Here is a 21,871-nt window from a genome sequence, read left to right as displayed (position 1 = left end):
CAGTGCTCCCTCTGGAGGCTCGAAGGCAGACTCCCTCCCTGTCTCTTCTAGTTTTGGGAGGCTCCTACCATTCCTTTTCTCAAGGTAGCATAATTCCAACCTGACTTCACCTTTACACAGCCACCTCTCTGGGTCTCTCTGGGTCCTCTCCTCTTCTTATAAGGACACCGGTCATTGGATTTCAGGCCCACTCTAATTCTATTAACACTTTTTAATCTCAAGATCCTTGACTAATTATATCTGCAAAGACTGTATTTCCAAATTAAGTCACATTTTGGATTTCTGGTTAGACATGCGTTTTGGGAGCCACTATTCAACCCACTGAAGTGACCTTCTCTAAAGGCTGATCTTGACTCTCCTAATCAGACTTCTCTTAAATGTACTTATATAATCAAAACATGTATAGAAAGTTATGTCAGTACCACTATATTGAGGCTTCCTTGGTGGTTCAATGGTAAAGAATCCGCCTGTCAACCTAGCAGACATGGGTTTGATCCCTGGGTGGTGAAGATCCCCTGGAGAAGGAAACGGCAACTGAATCTCATCTCTTCATCTATAAATAAGGATGATACTGGGAATTCGCTGGCAGTGGTTAGGACTTGGCACTTTCACTGCTGAGGGCCTGGGTTCAATCCCTGGTTGGGGAACTAAGATCCTGTAAACCGTACCATGCAGCCAAGAAAAAATTAAGGATTCTACTGTGATACTGTCTATTCTGGCTCACAGAGTAGTTATGAAGACTCACACTAATCACTGCTGGGCCTCCAGTAAAACGCCAAGCTTGGAAGACGCGCTTAATGACTTCCAGCTACATTTGACTTCATCTTTCTCAGTGTCTCTCTCTCAACTTGGTACCCAGAGGGTTCTGCCCAGTATAGACAACACCAGTCCTAAGCTTGAAACTGACTTGTATAGGTAAGCAGCTCCTCAATCCCCTCCCCTCCTACTCTGAGGCTCCTTTGCAAAGCTACAGTAAAGAGAATGGAGAAAACTGAAAATGTAAACTACCCTGTGCGTTCAAAAGTGGAAGAAGCTGCCAAAGGAAAGGGGAACTGCTGGAGCTGATTACCCAGGAAAGGCTCCCTGGGGAGGCTGGCCTAACCAAACCTTTCCTACTCCCTGAGCGTCTCCATTTGGGTTAGTTTTATCACTTGAAATTCCAACTAGAGATGCGTTTAGGTTGGGGCCTCTCTTTTAAAATCCCCAAACTTCCTGAATCTGATGTGGTAAAATAGTCATCATCTAAAACAGTTGAGATGAGCATCAGCAAGGGAACTTAAAGACATACATTTGTTCCATTAGAGGTGCCTAATTTTTGTTATGTTCAACCTTCAGAGAGACAGGTGGGAGAGTGCAAAAGGCCATCCAATTTACATTTTTCAGTATGATTATTAGAAGTAAGAAAGGTATTTTCTTCCTCTACTGAAGGTATCATATGACAAGCCTCTGCTCACCAGAGATTCAGAACTGAAGCTGGCACCACCACCAGTTCTCAAACTCCATTAGAAGATTTTGGGCTTTGGGGCTAACCTGGGAATCTAGCTATTGCTAATAACATTTTGACTGGCAAACCTAGGAACCAACTTATCGACTACAATGTTTCTGTGGGGGAAAAAAAAAAGCGTTCTAATTTTTAAAATTTCAAGTTACAGATGAACTTCTGGATGAGAACTTTCAATATCCATGCAACAGGATGATTTCACTTCTCAATTCAAATACTCAAATTTTATTAATTGTAGGTAAAACAACCCTAGTGCTCTAAGCAGTTAAATTAGTTGGCTAATACTCATGTATGGTCAAACCACCACATACTGAGTTGTATTCAATTTCCCTCATTGTTTTTTTTTTCCACTGAACTGCACGATTTTATGATTACTTATTCCCATCTATGCTCTTTCTGTTAACAGGTACCTATCTTCCAGTGGGCTGGTACTTTTTGCTAATTGATATTCTCTGTAGTGCACCACTCTTCCCAGCTGGATGTCATCAGAAGAATTGAGAAGCATATTTTCTACACGGTGTACAAGTTGCTGTTTTCAACAAATTCATCTCAGGATATTTTCTGTCTGGTTCATCAAATCCTAAGACTAACCCCACCTCTGGTCTTCCCTGGCTGCTTTTTCTCTCTTAGCAAGAGATAGAGCTATGGGTGACTGTCAATATAGAAGTGAAAAATATCAAAATACTGCCAGCAGCTGCAGTAAATGGGGCTGAGGAGGTGGTCATGATAGGGGAACCACTGAGGCAAGCGAGATGAGAGTAACCATTCCTTTTATCTTAATGGTTCTTTTCGCCCTGTTCCCTAAGGAGTAGACTGTATAAGAATTGGGTAAATCTCTAAATTTTATTAGGAAGAGGTTTTAATAACCAACTGTTGTTTACTAAAATTAACAGGAACTGCCAAGTTTTGTGGACTGTGGCTTAGCAAGAAGAAAAGATGCACTTGGGTGATACTGTCTGATGGGCTGACCGATCCTGTACTTGCTTCTGATTAGACAGCTGTCCAGCTGGTGGGGAGAGGCTTAGCAATGGTGTGAGTCCTGGGACCTTTCCTGTCCCTGCTGCCAATGGCAGTCTTGTCCACTCTATGCAGAGCAGAGATGTTGAGGAAAAGAGTCAACAAAACAAGAGAAATGGAAGCTCACTCTTCTCACACACACGTACAGCTATGTGGGCTCTGAGATGCTCAGCAATCGCCTCTCCCCAACAAGTACACCTCTGAGATGCTCAGCAATCGCCTCTCCCTGAACAAGTACACACAGCTAGCGGTATACATAACTCCTCCACCCCCTCAATACACATACACACCCTAGGCAGCTACTTAAAAACACATGCGTGGCAAAAATTCGACTAGGGGATAAAAAAAGAAAAAGCTTTCTGTATTCTAGATTTTGAAGATTTTCATCCGGTCCCTGAGGTTTATGCCTGGCCCTGCATCTTGGCTGGCTCAGCACTTCTACAGACTGACCTCTGAAACTATTTCCAGTTTCCTACAGAAACAGAGAATGGCTCATATGCACCAGTCCAGCTGGTCCAGTGCTCTGGACAACCAAGGTTCCAAGGGACAAATGTAGTTAGCTTTTCTGATGTCGGCCTTGAAAGCTACACCTCAATTTTTCTTTGGACTCGATTTTGACTTAGTTGCTCATATATATGTCATTCTCTTACTTGGCACCCATCTACTGCCTGCATCACCCCTGGACTTAAAAGATCACTGCTTTATAAGCAAGCTCATTCTTCTAAGTCACCTCAGTTCAGTGCAGTTCAGTTCAGTCGCTCAGTCGTGTCTGACTCTTTGCGACCCCATGAACTGCAGCACGCCAGGCCTCCCTGTCCATCACCAACTCCCGGAGTTCACACAGACTCACGTCCATCAAGTCGCTGATGCCGTCCAGCCATCTCATCCTCTGTCGTCCCCTTCTCTTCCTGTCCCCAATCCCTCCCAGCATCAGTCTTTTCCAATGAGTCAACTCTTCACATGAGGTGGCCAAAGTACTGGAGTTTCAGCTTTAGCACCATTCCTTCCAAAGAACACCCAGGGCTGATTTCCTTCAGAATGGACTGGTTGGATCTCCTTGCAGTCCAAGGGACTCTCAAGAGTCTTCTCCAACACCACACTTCAAAAGCATCCATTCTTCGGCGCTCAACTTTCTTCACAGTCCAACTCTCACATCCATACATGACCACTGGAAAAACCATAGCCTTGACTAGACGGACCTTTGTTGGCAAAGTAATGTCTCTGCTTTTGAATATACTGTCTAGGTTGGTCATAACTTTCCTTCCAAGGAGTAAGCATCTTTTACTTTCATGGCTGCAATCACCATCTGCAGTGATTTTGGAGCCCAAAAAATAAAGTCTGACACTGTTTCCACTATTTCTCATGAAGTGATGGGACCAACAGACCTTAAAATGTCCCTGCAGCATTTGAGAAAGCGAGGCAGTGGGACCCAGTGATTTATCTTTTTAATAAGCACCCCAGGAAACTGATGCATGTGGTCCAGGGACCACACTTGAGGAAATGCCTACATAATGCATAAAACCAAGAGAGCACACTTTTGAAATTCAAAGACCCTCGTGTTCCTCCTACTCTGGAAGGTCAACCCTCTGGTCCCTACAGTTGATCTGAGCCTTCAGGGCACTGAGGCCTCCGCCCACTTAAGCCCCAGCACCCTGGCTGTGATTACCCTACTCACAAAGTAGCTGCCATCTCTCCCCACCAGGTCTCTTTAAACTCTTCCAAATGACACTTGATCCTTTGACTTGCCGGCAGGAAAAGGCGTCTCCCCGTTCTAAAACTGCACACTCTCTGGTCACACCCTCTAGATCCTCTTTTGCATCAGCTGATTCAAGCAATTTCTGGTTCCCTGATCTGACACTTGTTACTAACCCTCCCTCAGATGTGAGAGGTTTTTGTGGCTCCTCCTGGACAGACAGGGAGGGAGTTCAATGTTCAGTTCTACATATATTTCACTGGGTACAAAGAAACATCAACTCGCCTGCTGGGAGCCATGCTCTGGAACAAGGCGCTCGACAGGGCACCTCCTACGCAGTTTCAAGACATCTTTCTCTTCCCATTCAGAGTCAGGGAGTCAAGTCCACATCTGTTCATCTTACAAACTGTCTCAATCCTTACCTAAGTTTGTGTGACTACATGTGGTAAAACAAACAAACTTCAGAAAGTGACGGCTTATCAGCAACTTCATATTGGGCAGAAATGTACCTTCCCTGACATAGAGAAGTGCCAGTCACTGATAAATTCTTGCCTAAATAATGATTGATAAGTATCTCTACTTCACACACTGAGGTAGTTCTGAAAAATTCTTCATGAGAATTCATGTCTTGAATGCATTAAGGAAATAAAATGTTTAAAGAAAACCTGACAATGAAATCAGCAAATATTGTGGCCCAAATAACACTATGCTGCAAAGAAATACAGTTTTCACGTACACAGAGATCTTAAACAATCTAGTAGGTAATGAGAAACACGCCCAAACAAAAAGTTAGAAAACTCAGAAATTAAGCAACAATTACATATATAATGAGGAATCCTTTGATAAAGAGAAATGATTAATTTAGCCTTTTTTAAAATGGGTGCCATTAAGATACATCCTTAGTATCTGTCCAAAAAAAAAAAAAAAAAAGGAGTGAAGTAGTCCTGGAAGAAAGAAAGAAAAAGGTAAAAGAAAGAATAACAAAAGCAAGGAATCTTTAAGAGAATGGATGAACACCTTTAAATCTTTGTATAAGACTCAAGAAGTTCTGATAACGACGCCACATTCTTACAGAACTACAGCTCTATAACAGCTTTGAAAACAAACGTACAAATGGCAAGAATCTCCTTGTTCTGAAGGACTTGCCTAATAACTATAGGCGCTCACGCCCATTCCAAGTCCCTAGGGGTAACCTAATACCTTAATGGGTAATGGTGCAATGCATCCCTTTCTGAATATAAATGGCATTACTGCTTCTCCACGCCACACACACACATCCCAGCTGAGATGTGGTTGATGGAAAACCATCATATCAGAATTCTGCTCTCATGTAACAGCAGGAACTGCAGGAAAAAAGAGATCACAGAGATCATCATCCTGCAGGAGGGAGAACTTGAACTTGAACTTCCAAAAGATAGGAGAGTGAGCTTGAAGAGGAGAGGACAGAGTTCCATGGCCATTTGTGACAGCCTAACACAAGTGCGGAGGAGAGGAAGGAAAAACACACTTCAGAGAACACGGGAAGTATCAATAACTTTGACTGGAATAGCAGGTATGAACTTGAGCAAAGCAGACTGGGGACACAGCAGTTAGTTCCTCAAGGTCCTGGAAGACTGGGGTTGGAAATGGACGTATCCCTCGCCATGCGCATGTTTACACTATTTCTGTAAAGAAGTATCTTTTATCTTACAGGTTAAACACAACAGAACAAAAAATCATCTATCTATGATGCACAAGAGGGCCACCAGGATAACTAACAGTTGTGTTATGGAAGCCAAGGTGACCACCAGTGAGTCACAAAGCAATTCACCTTTATTTTGGGTCCACCAGGGAACCCAACAGGTGAATGCAATTCCAGGTGAATGCAAGCCTGCTATCAGGTTGTTGTGGGTTGAATTTTGTCCTCCCACCAAAAAAAAAAAAAACCCTTATACATTGCAGTTCTAACCCCCAGTATCTTAGAATGTGACCTTACTTGAGACAGAGCCTTTACAAAGGTAACTGAGTTAAGATGAGGTCATTAGGGTGGACTCTAATATGGCTAGTATCCTTATTAAAAAGCAAAATCTAGACAAAGAGATAGACATCCACACAGGGAGACTGTTATGTGAGGAAGGGAGGTAGGAGGGAGGCCTGAACAGATTCTTCTCTAACATGTAAGAGGAAATGTGGCCCTGCCAACACCTTGATCTTGGCTTTCTATCTTCCAGACTGTGAGAAAAGAAACTTCTACTGTTTAATAACTCAGGCTGTGGAACTCTGTTATGGCAGCTATAGGAAATTAAGGCAAAAGATATTTTTAAGGGAAAGAAATTAATATTTTACTCCTAGGATGTTACTTCTATTTTATCACAGCTTTCTGTCTCACCATTTCAGAATTATGACTAAGATTTAGGGATTCAAGATATCAAAAAAAAAAAAAAAGACCAAGATAGTATTGATTATACAGATACATGAAAGAAGCCTCCCCAATGGAACCAAACGAAATATCTAGTCAAGATTGAGTCTTTAATCTAAAACCTTCTGATCAAAGCTAAGAATCAAACCTATACTCACTTGGTTTTATTCTCTGTCTACTCTATTTTGATGGTGCTGATAAGTATCATTACTTCTGGTTTGAGTGTCATTTTCTTTCAATTCTTTCTGTGTACCTTTTGGTAAAAGAATCAATGAATAAAGGATTCTATAAATCAGGGGTCTGCAAACTACTGTCCAGAGGCCTAATATCATTTGCTACTTGCTTTTGTAAATAAAGTTTTATTGGAACACAGCCCATTTGAACACATTCTCTATGGCTGCCTGGCAGCCACAGGCAGTGCTAAGTAATTGTAACAGAGCCCTTACAGCCTTCAAAGCCTAAAATATTTACTGTTAGGCCCTTCACAGAAAACTGTATGTTGACGCTGGCCATAGATACTCTACAAAATGTATGAGCCACTTTTATGTAAACTTTTATTTATTATTTCCTTGACTGTCAACAATCCTAGCTCTACAAATACTATATTTTCCAAACTTCACACATTCAGTTAGTGAATAATGAAAAGAAGAGCCTTTTAGAAACTGAATTAGTACTATTTTTGCCTGAATTTCTCTTTGTGCTCTCTACCTTTCCCACTCCTCGTTTAGAGAACTAAAACAAATTTGGCAATGAATTAATGTCAAGAATATGAAAGATATACTTCTGTATCTTTTCTACTCTACTTTACACCCTAATAAACTGTGTGTGTGTGTCTTAGTCGCTCAGTCATGTGTGACTTGTTGTGACCCCATGGACTGTAGCCCTCGAGGCTCCTCTGTCCATGGAATTCTCCAGGCAGGAACACTGGAGTAAGCAGTCATTCCTTTCTCCAGGGGATCTTCCCAAACTCAGGGACTGAACCCGGGTATCCTGCATTGCAGGTGGATTCTTTACCATCTGAGCCACCAGGGAAGCCCAGTAAGCAGCTTATTAGTCAGTTAAAGGGTACAGTAACTCTAACATGACAACCAACACAATGACAAAATGGGCCAACTGAGAATCTTGTTTCTATCCCAGAATCAAGTCAAATGCATCTAAATGTCAAATAGTCTAAATTCAGGTCAATTAGAGTAAGATATGCCAGCAAATTTGTAAAACTCAGCAGTGACCACAGGACTGGAAAAGGTCATTTTTCATTCCAATTCTAAAGAAAGGCAATGCCAAAGAATGCTCAAACTACTGCACAATTGCAGTCATCTCACACACTAGTAAAGTAATGCTCAAAATTCTCCAAGCCAGGCTTCAGCAATATGTGAACCGTGAACTTCCAGATGTTCAAGCTGGATTTAGAAAAGGCAGAGGAACCAGAGATCAAATTGCCAACATCCGCTGGATCATCAAAAAGCAAGAGAGTTCCAGAAAAACATTTATTTCTGCTTTATTGACTATGCCAAAGCCTTTGACTGTGTGGATCACAATAAACTGTGGAAAATTCTGAAAGAGATGAGAATACCAGACCACCTGACCTGCCTCTTGAGAAACCTGTATGCAGGTCAGGAAGCAACAGTTAGAACTGGACATGGAACAACAGACTGGTTCCAAATAGGAAAAGGAGTATGTCAAGGCTGTATATTGTCACCCTGCTTATTTAACTTATATGCAGAGTACATCATGAGAAACGCTGGGCTGGAAGAAACACAAGCTGGAATCAAGATTGCCAGGAGAAATATCAATAACCTCAGATATGCAGATGATACCACCCTTATGGCAGAAAGTGAAGCGGAACTAAACAGCCTCTTGATAAAAGTGAAGGAGGAGAGTGAAAAAGTTGGTTTAAAACTCAACATTCAGAAAACGAAGATCATGGCATCTGGTCCCATCACTGCATGGCAAATAAGATGGGGAAACAGCGGAAACAGTGTCAGACTTTATTTTGGGGGGCTCCAAAATCACTGCAGATGGTGACTGCAGCCATGAAATGAAAAGATACTTACTCCTTGGAAGGAAAGTTATGACCAACCTCGATAGCATATTGAAAAGCAGAGACATTACTTTACCAACAAAGGTCCGTCTAGTCAAGGCTATGGCTTTTCCAGTGGTCATGTATGGACATGAGAGTTGGACTGTAAAGAAAGCTGAGTGCCAAAGAATTGATGCTTTTGAACTGTGGTGCTGGAGAAGACTCTTGAGAGTACCTTGGACTGCAAGGAGATCCAACCAGTCCATCCTACAGGAGACCAGTCCTGGGTGTTCATTGGAAGGACTGATCCTGAGGCTGAAACTCCAATACTTTGGCCACCTCATGCGAAGAGTTGACTCATTGGAAAAGACCCTGATGCTTGGAGGGATTGGGGGCAGGAGGAGAAGGGGACGACAGAGGATGAGATGGCTGGATGGCATCACCGACTCGATGCACACGAGTTTGGGTGAACTCCGGGAGATGGTGACGGACAAGGAGGCCTGGCGTCCTGCGTTTCATGGGGTCGCAAAGAGTCAGACACAACTGAGCCACTGAACTGAACTGAAATGAACTGAGAGCGGGATAGCTACAGGTTACACATGTTCTTACACCATGGACTTAAATAGCTACACCTCTTATGTTACTGATTCATTTCTACCTTATCTAGTTATTTATACCTGCCCCCTAACTCCCATTTCACTATAATGTTGAGAAGTAAAACCATTAATTTCTTATTCCCTTCAGAACTCACACTGCGCTTGGCCCATAAAATACTGATCGAATCAATGATAATCCAAGATGAATTTGTTTGCAAAGGTTCAAACTGCACTGGTAGTCAGGATATACGAGTTCTACTCCTGCTTTGTTACAGATAAGCTGAGTGATGTTGAAATATCCTCACCTCTAAGGTCCTTTACTAATATTCTGTGCTCCTTTTGTGATACATATGATATTACAGACATTATTTCATATCACTTCATCCAGAACACTAGTATCACATTACAGGATTCATTTAGAATAAATTTTCATGTTGCAGACACCAGAAAAAATTAGTGTGGGTCTCTGACAGGGACCCACTCATTTTTCTTTAAACTAAGCAACTACAAACCGTAAGATACATAAAAAGAAACACTTCAAGTGAACTATTAGCACCTAAAATATCATAATGGTAACAAAGGGCAATAACTGGTCATTTAGATTTTTAAAGAGCATATTTTACTGTGTCCTAGATGGGCCTTTAGCACACAGCAGCACTGTAAAGTCTAAACTGTGGTTTCTTCTATACAGGAACTTAACCTAGAAACCACAGAGCAAATTTTGCATGCTGTAATAAGTCAGGCAGGAAGGGGCTAAAAATATGTAAATTTGTCTACCCACAGCCAATTAGGTGAAAAAGACAAAACAAAATTAGAGGGCAAAAGAATGTTCATTAATAACTAGAACCTGTGGGTTTTCTAGATCACTGATATTTAAAACTAGATTGATTTCCCAAGTTAGTAATCTAGATTTCGTAAATGCTGCAAGAAATAATAAAATAGGTGGGAAAACTAAACTTAAAAGAGGAGCAATTAAAAACAAAACAGATAACAGCTGGCAGATACTAATTTACTTTGTCTGAAAGTAACACATAGCATACCATCCCTAAGGACTTGTTCACAGAATAAAAAAACGTCATATGAAAACAATTCTGAAAACACTAGTGCAAGGGTGTGCCACCCTTGGAAAAGCCAAGATTCTGAAGGTAGTTTAATGGAACACTCAGGTCAAAAGATCTAGGCTTTAGAGCTGTGAGATTCTGAACAAACCATTCAGTGTCTCTGGATTCTAATTTCCTTAGTAAATTACATGGGTTGGACTAGACCATCTTTAAAGTCCCTTCCAACTCTAATATGCCAAAGGTTCCTTTAAAAAAGTGTTTCCCAAATTGTTCCACAGAATGTCTAGTAGATATTCTAGGTACCCTGATCAAATAGTTTTGGAAACAATGAGAAACAAAATTTGGACAAAAGTCTACACTGTAGGACTTCTCAGACTTTTTAATGCTGATTTCCACTATCACTCTCTAAAACAGTAACACTATATACCATGTAGTGTTTCCCAAGTTTCTTTGAACACTAAATATTTTAATTCCAGAATGCTCTTAACATTTAAAAGAACTCCAGAATCTTAGAGGACACAATTTTGGAAAAGCGGCTTTGAATGATAAGACTTTATAAACTTAGAATCACATGCTGAAGGAAACAAAATACTCATGTAATAGCTGAAGGACACCTGTTTCAGAAGCCATAACAATATCTCTGTACTGTTTCCCTGTTATAAAGTCCGTCATTAATCCCTTGATCTTTTACTATAGGAAGTAAACAGTAATGTAAGAATCATTCCCATTTATCAATGATAACTGAGTTATCCTTCTAGATCTTTCTCCTCAAAAGTATTTTCTACTAATGAACAGAATGATCACAATCTCTCACTACTATTATCACTTTGTGATCCAGCCACTGAGATCCTCTTGCGTAAAGTAACTTGTTAGGTGATATCCCATGAAGGAAGACAGAGCACCTGGTCAGATAATGGGGTCAAGTGCTGTCATGCCTATGACTTCACTGAATCATCTCAATAACATTAAGTAACTATTTTACCTCGTTTTGCCACTGAGGAAATCAAGACGGAGGAAGTTTAAGTAATGAGTTCACAGTAACAGAATAAATGATGAAGTTGGGATCCACACCCATGTCCACCTTTTTTTCTTTAAAAGCAACTTAAGATGTTTTGCAATAGTTTGATGGTATGTTTTAAAACTTAATTTCAGCTTGTGGTTCAGTTGAAAACATGTATTATTTTGGTTTGTGGTTCATGATTGAAGTCTGTTTGATATATGCTTTGATTTACACAAATATCTGAACAGTGGTTTTAGGGAGGTAAAAACTATACAAGAGCCACATCTTAATGATTATAACCATCTGAGCATTTCTGGCATGCCAGGCAGACACACCGGTATCACCTTATTTATTTCTCCCAATAACTCTACAAGATTAAGATCTTGGGACTACGACTTCTTCAAGATCGTGATCAAGGAGCTTCGAATCACTCCCGTTCCCTGACTCCCAGGGCCTTTCCTTTTTATCTTACCAGGATCCCCAGGACATTCCCTGTTCTCAAAGTGCAGTGTCTCTCTCGATCTCATCTGTCTCCTTTAACCTTCACAAAAATACTCTCAATTTCCACACCTAATCCCTTTTGTCGTTGTTATTCAGCCGCTCAGTCGTGGCTGACCCTTTGTGACTCCTCGGACTCTAGCACGCTAGGCTTCCCTGTCCCCTACCATCTCCCAGAGCTTGCTCAACTTATGTCCACTGAGTCGGCGATGCCGTCCAACCATCTCGTTCTCTGTCACCCCCTCTCCTTCGGCCTTCGATCTTTCCCAGCACCAGGGTCTTTTCTAACAAGTAGGCTCTTAGGTGGCATCAGGTGGACAAAGAACTGGAGCTCCAGCATCAGTCCTTCCAGTGAATATCCAGGGTTGATTTCCTTTAGGATTGACTGGTCGATCTCCTTGCAGTGCCATTACCCAGATGCTTTCCCTCATTTCTTGCTGGAGAAGGGTCAAAATATCCTGCCAACTCAGACCCCTGCATTCCCAGGGGCCCTCACTATAGCTCAGTCATCCTTTTACCCATCTCTATTTGAACACTCACCAAATTCTCAAGAGCAATTATTCTAAATCTTCTGTTGCACTCCTTAGGCCTACAATCTCTCTCTCTCTCTCTTTTTTTTTCAGTCATAACAGATGACCAAGCCTCTTTACTGAGGTGCAATCTTTTGAAAGGTTGTGCTTCACTGGCCTCCTTACTCCTCCTAACATCTCTAGCATCACCAATCTCCTCTTTCCTATATCACTGTCAGGCAATTCTCTCAGATCCCTTTCCCATAAGACTAACCTTAAAAAATAACAAAGAAAATAAGACCTAGTTCCAACTATTCCATGTTTTCTATTACCTTGCTCTACTTACAACCAGTCAGATACTAAGATAATCTTGCCTCCATATTGTCTGAAGGGACTCTTTCCTTTGGACATCCGATTTTTCTAAAGACACACCCTCTTCACTTATGCATTCCTTAAACTCTGGCATGCACTTCTTCCATGCTCACCCCTGCTCCCCTTGCCTGTCTACCACACACAAACTACTCTATTGAGGCTTCCATCTTGAGTGCTTTCAAAGACCTTCCAGCGGACATTCCCAATGCCCTCTACTACGTCTTTGTCTTCTAGGCAACACTTAAGAGAGCTGACCAGCTATTCTAGAGACTCCGCTCTTCTTGGGCTTCTGTGATAATCTCTCGATTCTCCCAACATTTTGCCGTTTCTTTCCCCCGCTTTGCCTAACGCTCATCCTTCCTCCCACAGGTTCTCCCACAGAATCTAGGTCTGTCCAGATTCTTCTGGACACCTTCTCTTCCTGAACTGCTTTAACCTGTTCCAATGTGCCTTCTATTAAGTTTCAGGAGGTCCTGAGCTTCCTGCCCAGAACTCTAGTTCTGAATTTCTTGTTGGAAATTTCTGACTACAGTTGGCAGGTGGGAAGGGTGGTAATGTGTGATTCGTGTGGCCAAATTAAAATGGGCAAACCAAGCTTACAGTCTTTCCTCAGAAACTAATTTATTGTGGCAGGATGAATTCTCTAACCCCTTTGCCACCCAACCTGCCATCTTCCATACTTCTGTAGAGGTGGGAATATTTAGTATAACCAAACGCACTTGTTTATTCTACAGATGTTATAGATGACATGTACTATCAAGAAACAATTGCTGGATAAGTACTCTACTCCAAAGAATGTGAGGATCCAGGCCAAACATGAAATGAGCACACCCATGTGACAAAGCCTCTATACTAACTTTAAGACAATCTCAGGGAAGTAGTAAAAATATTTACAACCATCTCTTGGATCCAAAATGAGTTCTTGAAGTGGTTTGCACAAGGTGCCACTAGCCTTTTAGCCTGGATGATTCTTCCTTAAGAGACTGACACGGACACAGAAGGACCTGCTTGCATCTCTGGTGTCTGGACTTTGAATCATGTCACTAGAATTTAGCACCTAACGCCCCTCCTCAATTTATTTTTGTGCCTTAAAAAAATGTAGACAATCCTTGAAAGAGAATGGCTGGATTCTATCTTATCACTGAGCCCAGAGCAAGTAATGGAGCAGAAACTTCATTTCCCCATTCATTTAAGACAAGAGACCTAAGATTCTTTTTTCACTAATACCATCTCCAACCAGTCACCAGCTAAATCCTGTCAGTTCTCTCTGTGCAATAAATTGAATCCACTCCATCTATTATCTTCACACAGCCGTTACTCCATTTTACAGCTTTGTCTCAACTGTCGCCAATACTTTTGAGCTAAGGGCTCTCCTCTCATCTGGGCTTCCCAGGTGGCAACGTGGTAAAGAATGTGCCTGCCAAATGCAGGAGACAAGAGATAGCTTCGATGCCTGGGTCAGGAAGATCCCCTGGAGGAGGAAAGGCAACTCACTCTAGCATTCTTGCCTGGAAAATCCCACGGACAGAGGGGCCTGGCGGGCTACATTGGACACAGCTGAGCACAGCCCAGCAGCTCCTCTCACACCTTAGCAAGCTTGACTCTATCCCTGCTCCACCCCCCAACCTCTACTCTGCAGTCCAGCTCACCTAGATTACTCACTCTTCCCCTAAAAGAGCTCAGGTATTCAACCAAACAACAAAACGAGGCAATACTGCTTTCCTTCTATTTCTCCCTGAGACCCAACACCTCTTCCTTCCATCCGCCAGTGCTCTCTCCTTTCTCTCTGAAGTCCTGTAGCCTCTATGGAGTTCACCTCAAATATCCTGATAAACTGAAAATCCCCCTGGATTACAAAGTAACAGCTTTAATGATTCTTACAGAAACCCTCACTGCCCCATTATATATTAGAGCTATCTGTGAGGAAGCTGTAATATATACTTCTCCCACCCTACTGCCCTTTCAAAAAGCTATACTGAAAAAAAAGTGTGTGATGAAGATAACCATAAGTATTCATGATAAAACAAATCCAAAGGATTATGACATGAGCAGTAGAGCAGTCTTGGTTCATGTTTAGTACAGAAATTAAATGTGAGGGAATTTGTCCACAAAACAGCTGTACTGAAAGGCAGTTATAAGTCAAATGACAATAAGAGAAAACAGAGGTAATTCCTCAATATTTTGAATAGCTCCTTTCCTGAAAAGTGATCTAGCAAATGAAATTCCATACATATAACTCTATTTTCTCCTTGCTGACTCATATAAAGTAGTGTCCTAAAAATGATTTTTAAAATGCACAGAAGTATTGTTGAGCAGGTATAAAACAGGAAAATACTGAGTTCATAAATATAAAAACTATGTGTCAGAAATAGGTGATTTCCAAAAACGTGATACAGGAATTCGCAGTAAAAATAAGAATACACAGAAACCTGTAAAGAATAGGAAAGGACCACATCTCAAAGGTCAGACATAGCAACAAGTAGTATCTACACGCTAGGCTGAAATTCTCATTGACTTGAAAACTGAACTTTCACTGCAATTTTTAAACCTTAAAAATAGTATAATTTTCTAGATTTTTCTTTTCACTTTATCTTTTTCTTGGTAACCAGAGGACTGTATGTTCATGTGGAGACCAAGGGGGACTGGAAGGTTGAAAAACAAATGTAGAGAGAATCATGAAAAGTAAATCATTCATGATTCCATCTACCAACAGAGGAAAACACTTGTTAATATTTTTGGCATATTTCCTTTCAGCCTCTTTTTTAAAATGCATTTTTGAAGCTGTATTATATGCACAATTAACAAGTATAAATACGATTTCCCCAGTTTACATTACATTGCTTTGTATATTCATATACTTAAATAAAGTGGAGCCAAGATATATTTCTATTTATCAGAGCACTACTATATTTACAAGTTTTGTTGTAGCTGCTATTTAATAAGTGTTAAAAAACAATAGTTACATTGATTCATTATTTTAATATAGAATTTAGTTTGCTCCATTTAATGTTTCCACCCTGTCCTAACTTCAGGAAAAGCTTATTACTTCCTTCCTCATGTTATGTCTATCTTATTTTAAAATTTACCAAGCTTTTAGAATGTATTAAGCAAAGCATTCTCTACAGACTCGAGTTTAAAAACAAACACCCACTGAACACCTACAGATGTCCAAGGAGAAAAAAATGTTTATTTTTCTGAGAAAGGCAAAGATGGCACCTTTGAAAACCAAATATACAAACAAGACAAAGGAAAGGATTCAGGAAATCATCATGCATATACTAATAAGCAAATCTGTCTGCTTTTGAGCAAATTAAAAGGCAGTATTTTTCATTAACAACAGTCACTAATGCTTTTTTCCCCCTTCTCCAATCATACATTTGCATAAAGAACGGAGAATTGAAAGGCTTTCTTTCCCCAAAGACACGGCAAATTCTGCTAACAAGAGCATAACACAGGACCACTGTCTTAAAATATGGTGGGATGTTCTTTTCTACATCTTTTTTGGATTTTTTTTTTTTTTTAATGTGGTTGAGTCTTGTTTTCAAGCTCCAGATCCTTACCCTTTGGGAGGTTGCCCCTACTTTCTAAACAAAATCCATTCTTACAGGCTGTGTCAAGGTCCCCCAGGATCACACAGTGCCTCCCAGGACCACCCACTGTTGCTTGCTTGGTAGGGACATTAATAATAATAACACCTGAGAAGGATTAACAACAACAACCCTGTGGAGTGTGCACTATTACTTTTATTTAACAGAAACTGAGGCTTTGTGAGGTTGACTGAAAAAGCATGCAAGTGACAGAGCCAGAACTTAATTAAGCTGGGGGTATTTCAGTGAGGTTGAGTGATGGTTAATGAAGTTAAGATGTGAAATCTGCATTACCAGGGCTCAAGGAATATCCTAAGAGGCAAGATTTTAGGAGGAAAACATGGAAATAATTTTGTTTACGATTATCATTTCTTTTATAACTTGTTTTAAAAAGTGAGTTGGGTTCCCCAGAAATAGATAGGATTATTGGATTTGGCAAATAAAAACCACAGTACTGTGCAATATTCAAGACGTACTTACACTGAAATATTATTCACTGTTTATCTGAAATTCCAGTTTAACTTGATGTCCTGTATGTTATCTGACAACCCTAGAGCAAAGGCCTTTATGACAACAAACAAAAAACACTAATAAATTACAGAGCTAGAATTCCCAAAGCCGAAATCTGGGGTGCTCTGTGTGCCACATGTCTTTGGGAGGCCAAGGAAAGGGAAGTGTCGTGAGGGCTACAGCTGTTCTTGACTGAGCTTCCTTCTTTTTCCTGGTAGCAGACAGAGCTTTTGACTCCAGAGACCAAGCTTTCACCAGCCAAGCCGTTTAAATTCACTACCTCAAAATTCCTGACCTTTTCCTACTTTACATGGCCGTTGTGAAGATTAAATATAGCTGAGGTTGGGAAGGGGATATCATATATATCTTTAAATATTTATTGGCAGAGTGCTTTGGAAATACATTCTCAGAAACTTGGACGAGACAGTCTCCCCGCCACTCCTCCAAGAAAGGGCTTGAAAAGTATTACCAATATATGGTGAGCCCAGTTAACAGAAGACTCTAAAAGGAAGGAAAGAGCAAAAACAAGAAACATGTTTAAAACCTGACGTGAACTATGGAAAATGTAGTGAGATGCCAAAAGGGATACCTAGAGGAAAAACTGGATATCACTAATGATGAATTCCATACTTTCCAAATGGCTATGGATTCTTATTTCAAACATTACCTTGACACATAAGGACTACTGAATCACAAACACATCAGAATAGCCTAGTAGAGAACCAGGAATTGGTATCTTCTGGATACCAATTTAACTATCTGCTAACTTAAAAAAAAAAACACCTCCAGTATCAGTGGCTTGAGGAGGTTTACTTTCTTTAAAACAAACAAAAAACACAATAAATTGAAACTGGCTCAGTCAGTGTTCATTTAAACATTTCTCTGAACAACTTTAATCTTCAAACTTTAACAAAAATCCAATCTACTACACATAAATTGCTGTGAACAGAAACTGCTTGAAGAGGATTAATCACCAGCTTTGTATGTCATCCTCTAACAAGGCCAACCACTGAATCACTGTTGAATTCTTCACGTGCAGCTACACCCAGTTAATCTTCAAGAAAGCAGCAAACTATGTAAATCTATTTAAACTGAGGAGATAAGTACTTCACTCATCAAAAGTTAGCAACTCTTATCAAGTACAGCTATTGGTTGGCAAGATCATTTGGAAAGAAAAGAAATACATACACACAAATTTTTATATTCACTCCTCTACCCCAAAAGACCCAACTGCAAACCACCGGGCAAAAAAAGAGGACTTGCTCAAAACCCTAAACAAGGACATGCCTCAATTTGTAAAAAACCAAGCATATGGCATAACTGAGTCAACCTCAAGAAAGCAGTTCCATAATGGAAGTTAAGGAAACACGAAGGGGGAAGTACCTAATAAAACAGTTGAAAATAAAATGGAAATATTTATTTTCTCTAATTAAGACCTTTTCAGCACAAAGCACTTTTTCTACGGAAACATACTAAAATATTTTCACAATTACAGAAGTGGTTTTCATTTTGGTTGTGGGGTGTTCTCATATAATCAGACTAGGTTTGCTTAATATCCTATATCTGAAAGTCACAGTTAACAATAATTGGACACACAGGCTTTTCCACTGAGACTAGAGCCAGCAGTCTTTGCCTAGATACTGTCTCCTGGGTTATCACTCCACTCAAAGCATCTTACTCTGACGAGAGCCGAGCAGGTGTATTTATAACAAGCTCATAGGCCTGTGATACAGGAAAATCCTGTTTATTCTGGATGATGCCAGAGATCGGTGCTCCTTGGTGCCCTCCACACACAACACGGAGTAGGAGGAGGATGAGCATCACCCACTTCTGCTTTAACTGAAACTGGCTGACTCTGATATTTGCAAAGTTGTAAGAAGAAATCGTACAATCATTCCATAAAGCAATCCTTTGACATTGCTGCCAATCCTCAATATCCTTAACTCACTATCCAAGTCATCCACGTCATCATTCTTCACCTTCAACTCCCTTACCATCCCTCCACCCTGTACCCCAGCCCCCAGTCCAGAAAGGTGGGAGGAATCCCTAAACCAGACTTTCTGAGACTAGAAGGGTGATGGGCAGTGATGTGGAGAAGCTCTCTGCCAGTTTTCATTGAAATGTGCATGTAATAAGCAGGCTGCCGAGGTGTGGTAGTTTAAAGAGCTTGGCTGCCAGGGTCCAAATCCTGGCTCCGTACTTTGGGTCATACAGACTGAGCACGGAACTTAAACTATGTCTCGGTTTCCTCAACTGTAAAACATAAAGATATTATTACCTGCCCTGTAAGACTGTCAAGATGACTAAATGAGTTAATCCACCTAAAGCACTGAGAACAGCAATCCACAGGCCGCAAGATGCTCAATGATGGTTTGCCACTAATATATATGTATAATGCAAATATGACTCTGGCTTATTTTTTCCAAAGGTGATTTTCAAGTATTCCTCACATTCAGTGTTTTCCTCAGGCAAATTATCTTAAATCAGCTCTAACAGCTTACTATATATTAAAATCAAACTGCACTATACACCTAAAACGTACCTATTCTTTCATCTAAATGAACAGAGTATTGTGAACTGAAAGGTGCAAGCTTGATATCACAAAATCTTCTAAGAAGCATTAATTAGACTTCCCATTTAGACTATGCCAGGATGAGATCACAAAGTCACTCATGGTAACCAGGTCCCCGCGCTGGAAGTGTGTTTTCCCAGTGAATGGCTAAATACTAACAAAAGAAACCTTTGACTCAAAATACCACTGGTACCCAGGGTCTTGTGTCTGTATAATGCCTACACATTCATTTCTTTCTTCGCCTATAGAAAAAAAGAGTCTGTTTGTTTTTCTGATTCAGTCAGCCCTTTTAGTCTCTGAATCTAAGGAGAGCCCAGTGAAAAGAAGAGCATCTTATCAGCGTGCTCCAGACCAGCAGGCTGTCCCCCTCCACACACAAAACCTCCAGCCCCTCACAGCAAAAGGCCTCGCCCTCAGAGCTTTTTCCCCATTTCAGAGCTAACACCCCGCCGGGTTTTGACAACAAATAAATGAATACACAAGGCCCTTACATAATTAGCCATCTTTTCAGGTAGAGGGAGGTGGGGGGGGGGAGGAGGGTTCAGGAGAATATTCATTGTAAACTGGCTTGGTTTATGAAGTTGATGTAAGTGTACTGGATCCCAGGTATTTCTTTTAAATGAGGCCACAGGAAGAGAGTTCAGAGATGCCGGCTTCTGAATCTTGACAATTTTAGTATATACTTCAACCAAGCCACAAATGTAGATTTTTTTTTTTTTAATTAAAAGGAGGGACTTTTCTTAAGCCAGGTAAAAGTTTCATTTACTTGGGCAGGAAGGGAACACAGACTAGGTGTGTTTACTGTCTTTTTAAGGGGAAGCTAACAAGTGAAAGACACAAGGGCCAGAAAACAATACTTTTGGACACTGTCACTGTGTTCAGAAAATTAGGACCACTTTCAGACATATTTATGCTAAGACATGCTTTCCCTCCCCCAAAATGAGTCTGAGAACAAAAAGGACTAAACATAATCAATAACCCTGTGAACGCCTTTAGGAAAGCCACCAGGCATCGCTGTCATCTGTCATGATCTTAACAGAGCCATGGTCTGCATGGAAGGATACAGTTTGATTGAATCATTATGGGGGTAATAACTTAATTGATTTGTCTCAGTGGCTAAGGATGTAGACAAGAGATATATTATGGAAGAAAAATATCTGCAATCGTGTTTTTGTTTTCTCAACAAGCATCTTGCCACTGACCTCTAAATCAGTTTAACCTTTTCTAAACAGACCTGCACATTTTTTACATAATTTAAGGCTACGTTTTGTTTTTGCTGCTGCTGAAAGGCTCTGTGAGATTTATCACAACATGGCTTCAGTAACCTTCTTTTAAAAACAAAGATGAAAAACAAAACAAAAGGCTATGAATATAAGCTTCCAGCTCCACTCATTTTCCCGGCAGGGGATTTTGATCTAACCACTAAAGTGCCTTTGGAGTTCAATCTGTTAAAAAATGTATGAAACGGTATTAAAATAGGAAAAGGCATGTGTATGACTCAGGCTTATCCAAGTATCTCTGCAACTAGATGTCACAGGATTCCCCTTTGCTGCTGGAAACTGAAAACCTTGAGAAAGTGACAGCACAAGTTCCTGTTTCTTTTTCTTTCTTTCTTTCTTTTTTTTTAAATATATAAATGGGAGGGGGGAGCGCGCGCGAACACACACACACACACACACACACACACACACACACACACACATTGGTCTTCCGGGTTTAGTACGAATCGGGTAGGTTCTTTGAGGTTCCAAGTGAAGACTGTTGTAGCCCAGTGTTACGACTTATTATCTTACTCTTACACACACAAAGGTTTCCAGAAAAAAACCCAAACTTGTTGCAGAGCTAGGCGAAGCCCCCAGCCCGGAGCGCTCCTGCTCTCGCCGCGCCGCCGCCCCTTCCCCTTCCTCCGCGTCCTGCCCAGCTCGGCCGGCGGGAGCGAGGGCATCTCCCCAGCTAAGGTCAACGGCCCGAGCCGTCCCCGCGGGCCGCCTCCTGCGAAACAAGGTCACCGCCCAGCCCGGTCCCTCCGAGGAGGACAGCGGAGTCTGGCCGGGCGCTGCCGCCTTTTGTAGATCGGGGTGGCCGGCCTCCGCGCGGCATCCCCGCCGCCGCCTCACCTGCTTGCGATAGGGCGTCCTGCAGCTGCTGCTGCCCCCGGGGTTGCCGCTGCTGCTGGGGAAGATCATCGCGGCGGGCGCGGGCGGCGGGCGCGGGGCAGCCTCGCCGCGAGGGGGGAGGGCGCAGGGAGGGGGCCGGCCGGGGCCGCGGCCGCTCCGGGAACTCCCTCTCGCCGCGCGGCGGCGGCCGGCGGGGGCTGCAGCTCCGGGCTGACTTCTCCTCCACCCTCGACCTCCCGAGTAGCCTAAAAGTGCGGCGCGGCGGCGGCGGGCAGGACTCGGGCAGCTCGGGCGGCCGCCGCCCTGCGTGCCATGGACGGGAGTTCGCGCGCAGAGCTGGCGGCGCCGCGGACTCTCCCGGCGGCAGCGGAGGAGCAGCGCCGCCGCGTCCCCACCTACCGCGGCCTCAACCACCGCCCC

At 41.8% G+C, this 21,871-nt stretch overlaps 1 protein-coding gene across 19 annotated transcripts in view; it reads right to left on the bottom strand.

Annotated features, from left to right (window-relative positions):
- Nucleotides 1-21,871, bottom strand: part of RBMS1 (RNA binding motif single stranded interacting protein 1) — a 219,739-nt gene that overhangs the window by 110,659 nt on the left and 87,209 nt on the right. For 8 of the 19 annotated variants that reach the window (XM_015093389.4, XM_042244890.2, XM_060409826.1 and 5 more), the window contains exon 1: nt 21,452-21,871. The exons of 8 other annotated variants lie outside the window; for them this stretch is intronic. In XM_015093389.4, the coding sequence (XP_014948875.2) occupies nt 21,452-21,520 (69 nt within the window). In that variant the 5' untranslated portion in view covers nt 21,521-21,871. 3 more of the 19 variants (XM_060409833.1, XM_060409832.1, XM_060409834.1) reach the window with 1 other exon arrangement.

This window comes from Ovis aries, chromosome 2 (genome assembly GCF_016772045.2).
Source record: "Ovis aries strain OAR_USU_Benz2616 breed Rambouillet chromosome 2, ARS-UI_Ramb_v3.0, whole genome shotgun sequence".
Lineage (NCBI taxonomy): Eukaryota > Metazoa > Chordata > Mammalia > Artiodactyla > Bovidae > Ovis > Ovis aries.
Note: the sequence above shows the minus strand (reverse complement) of the source record. Positions and strands in the feature narration are given on the sequence as shown.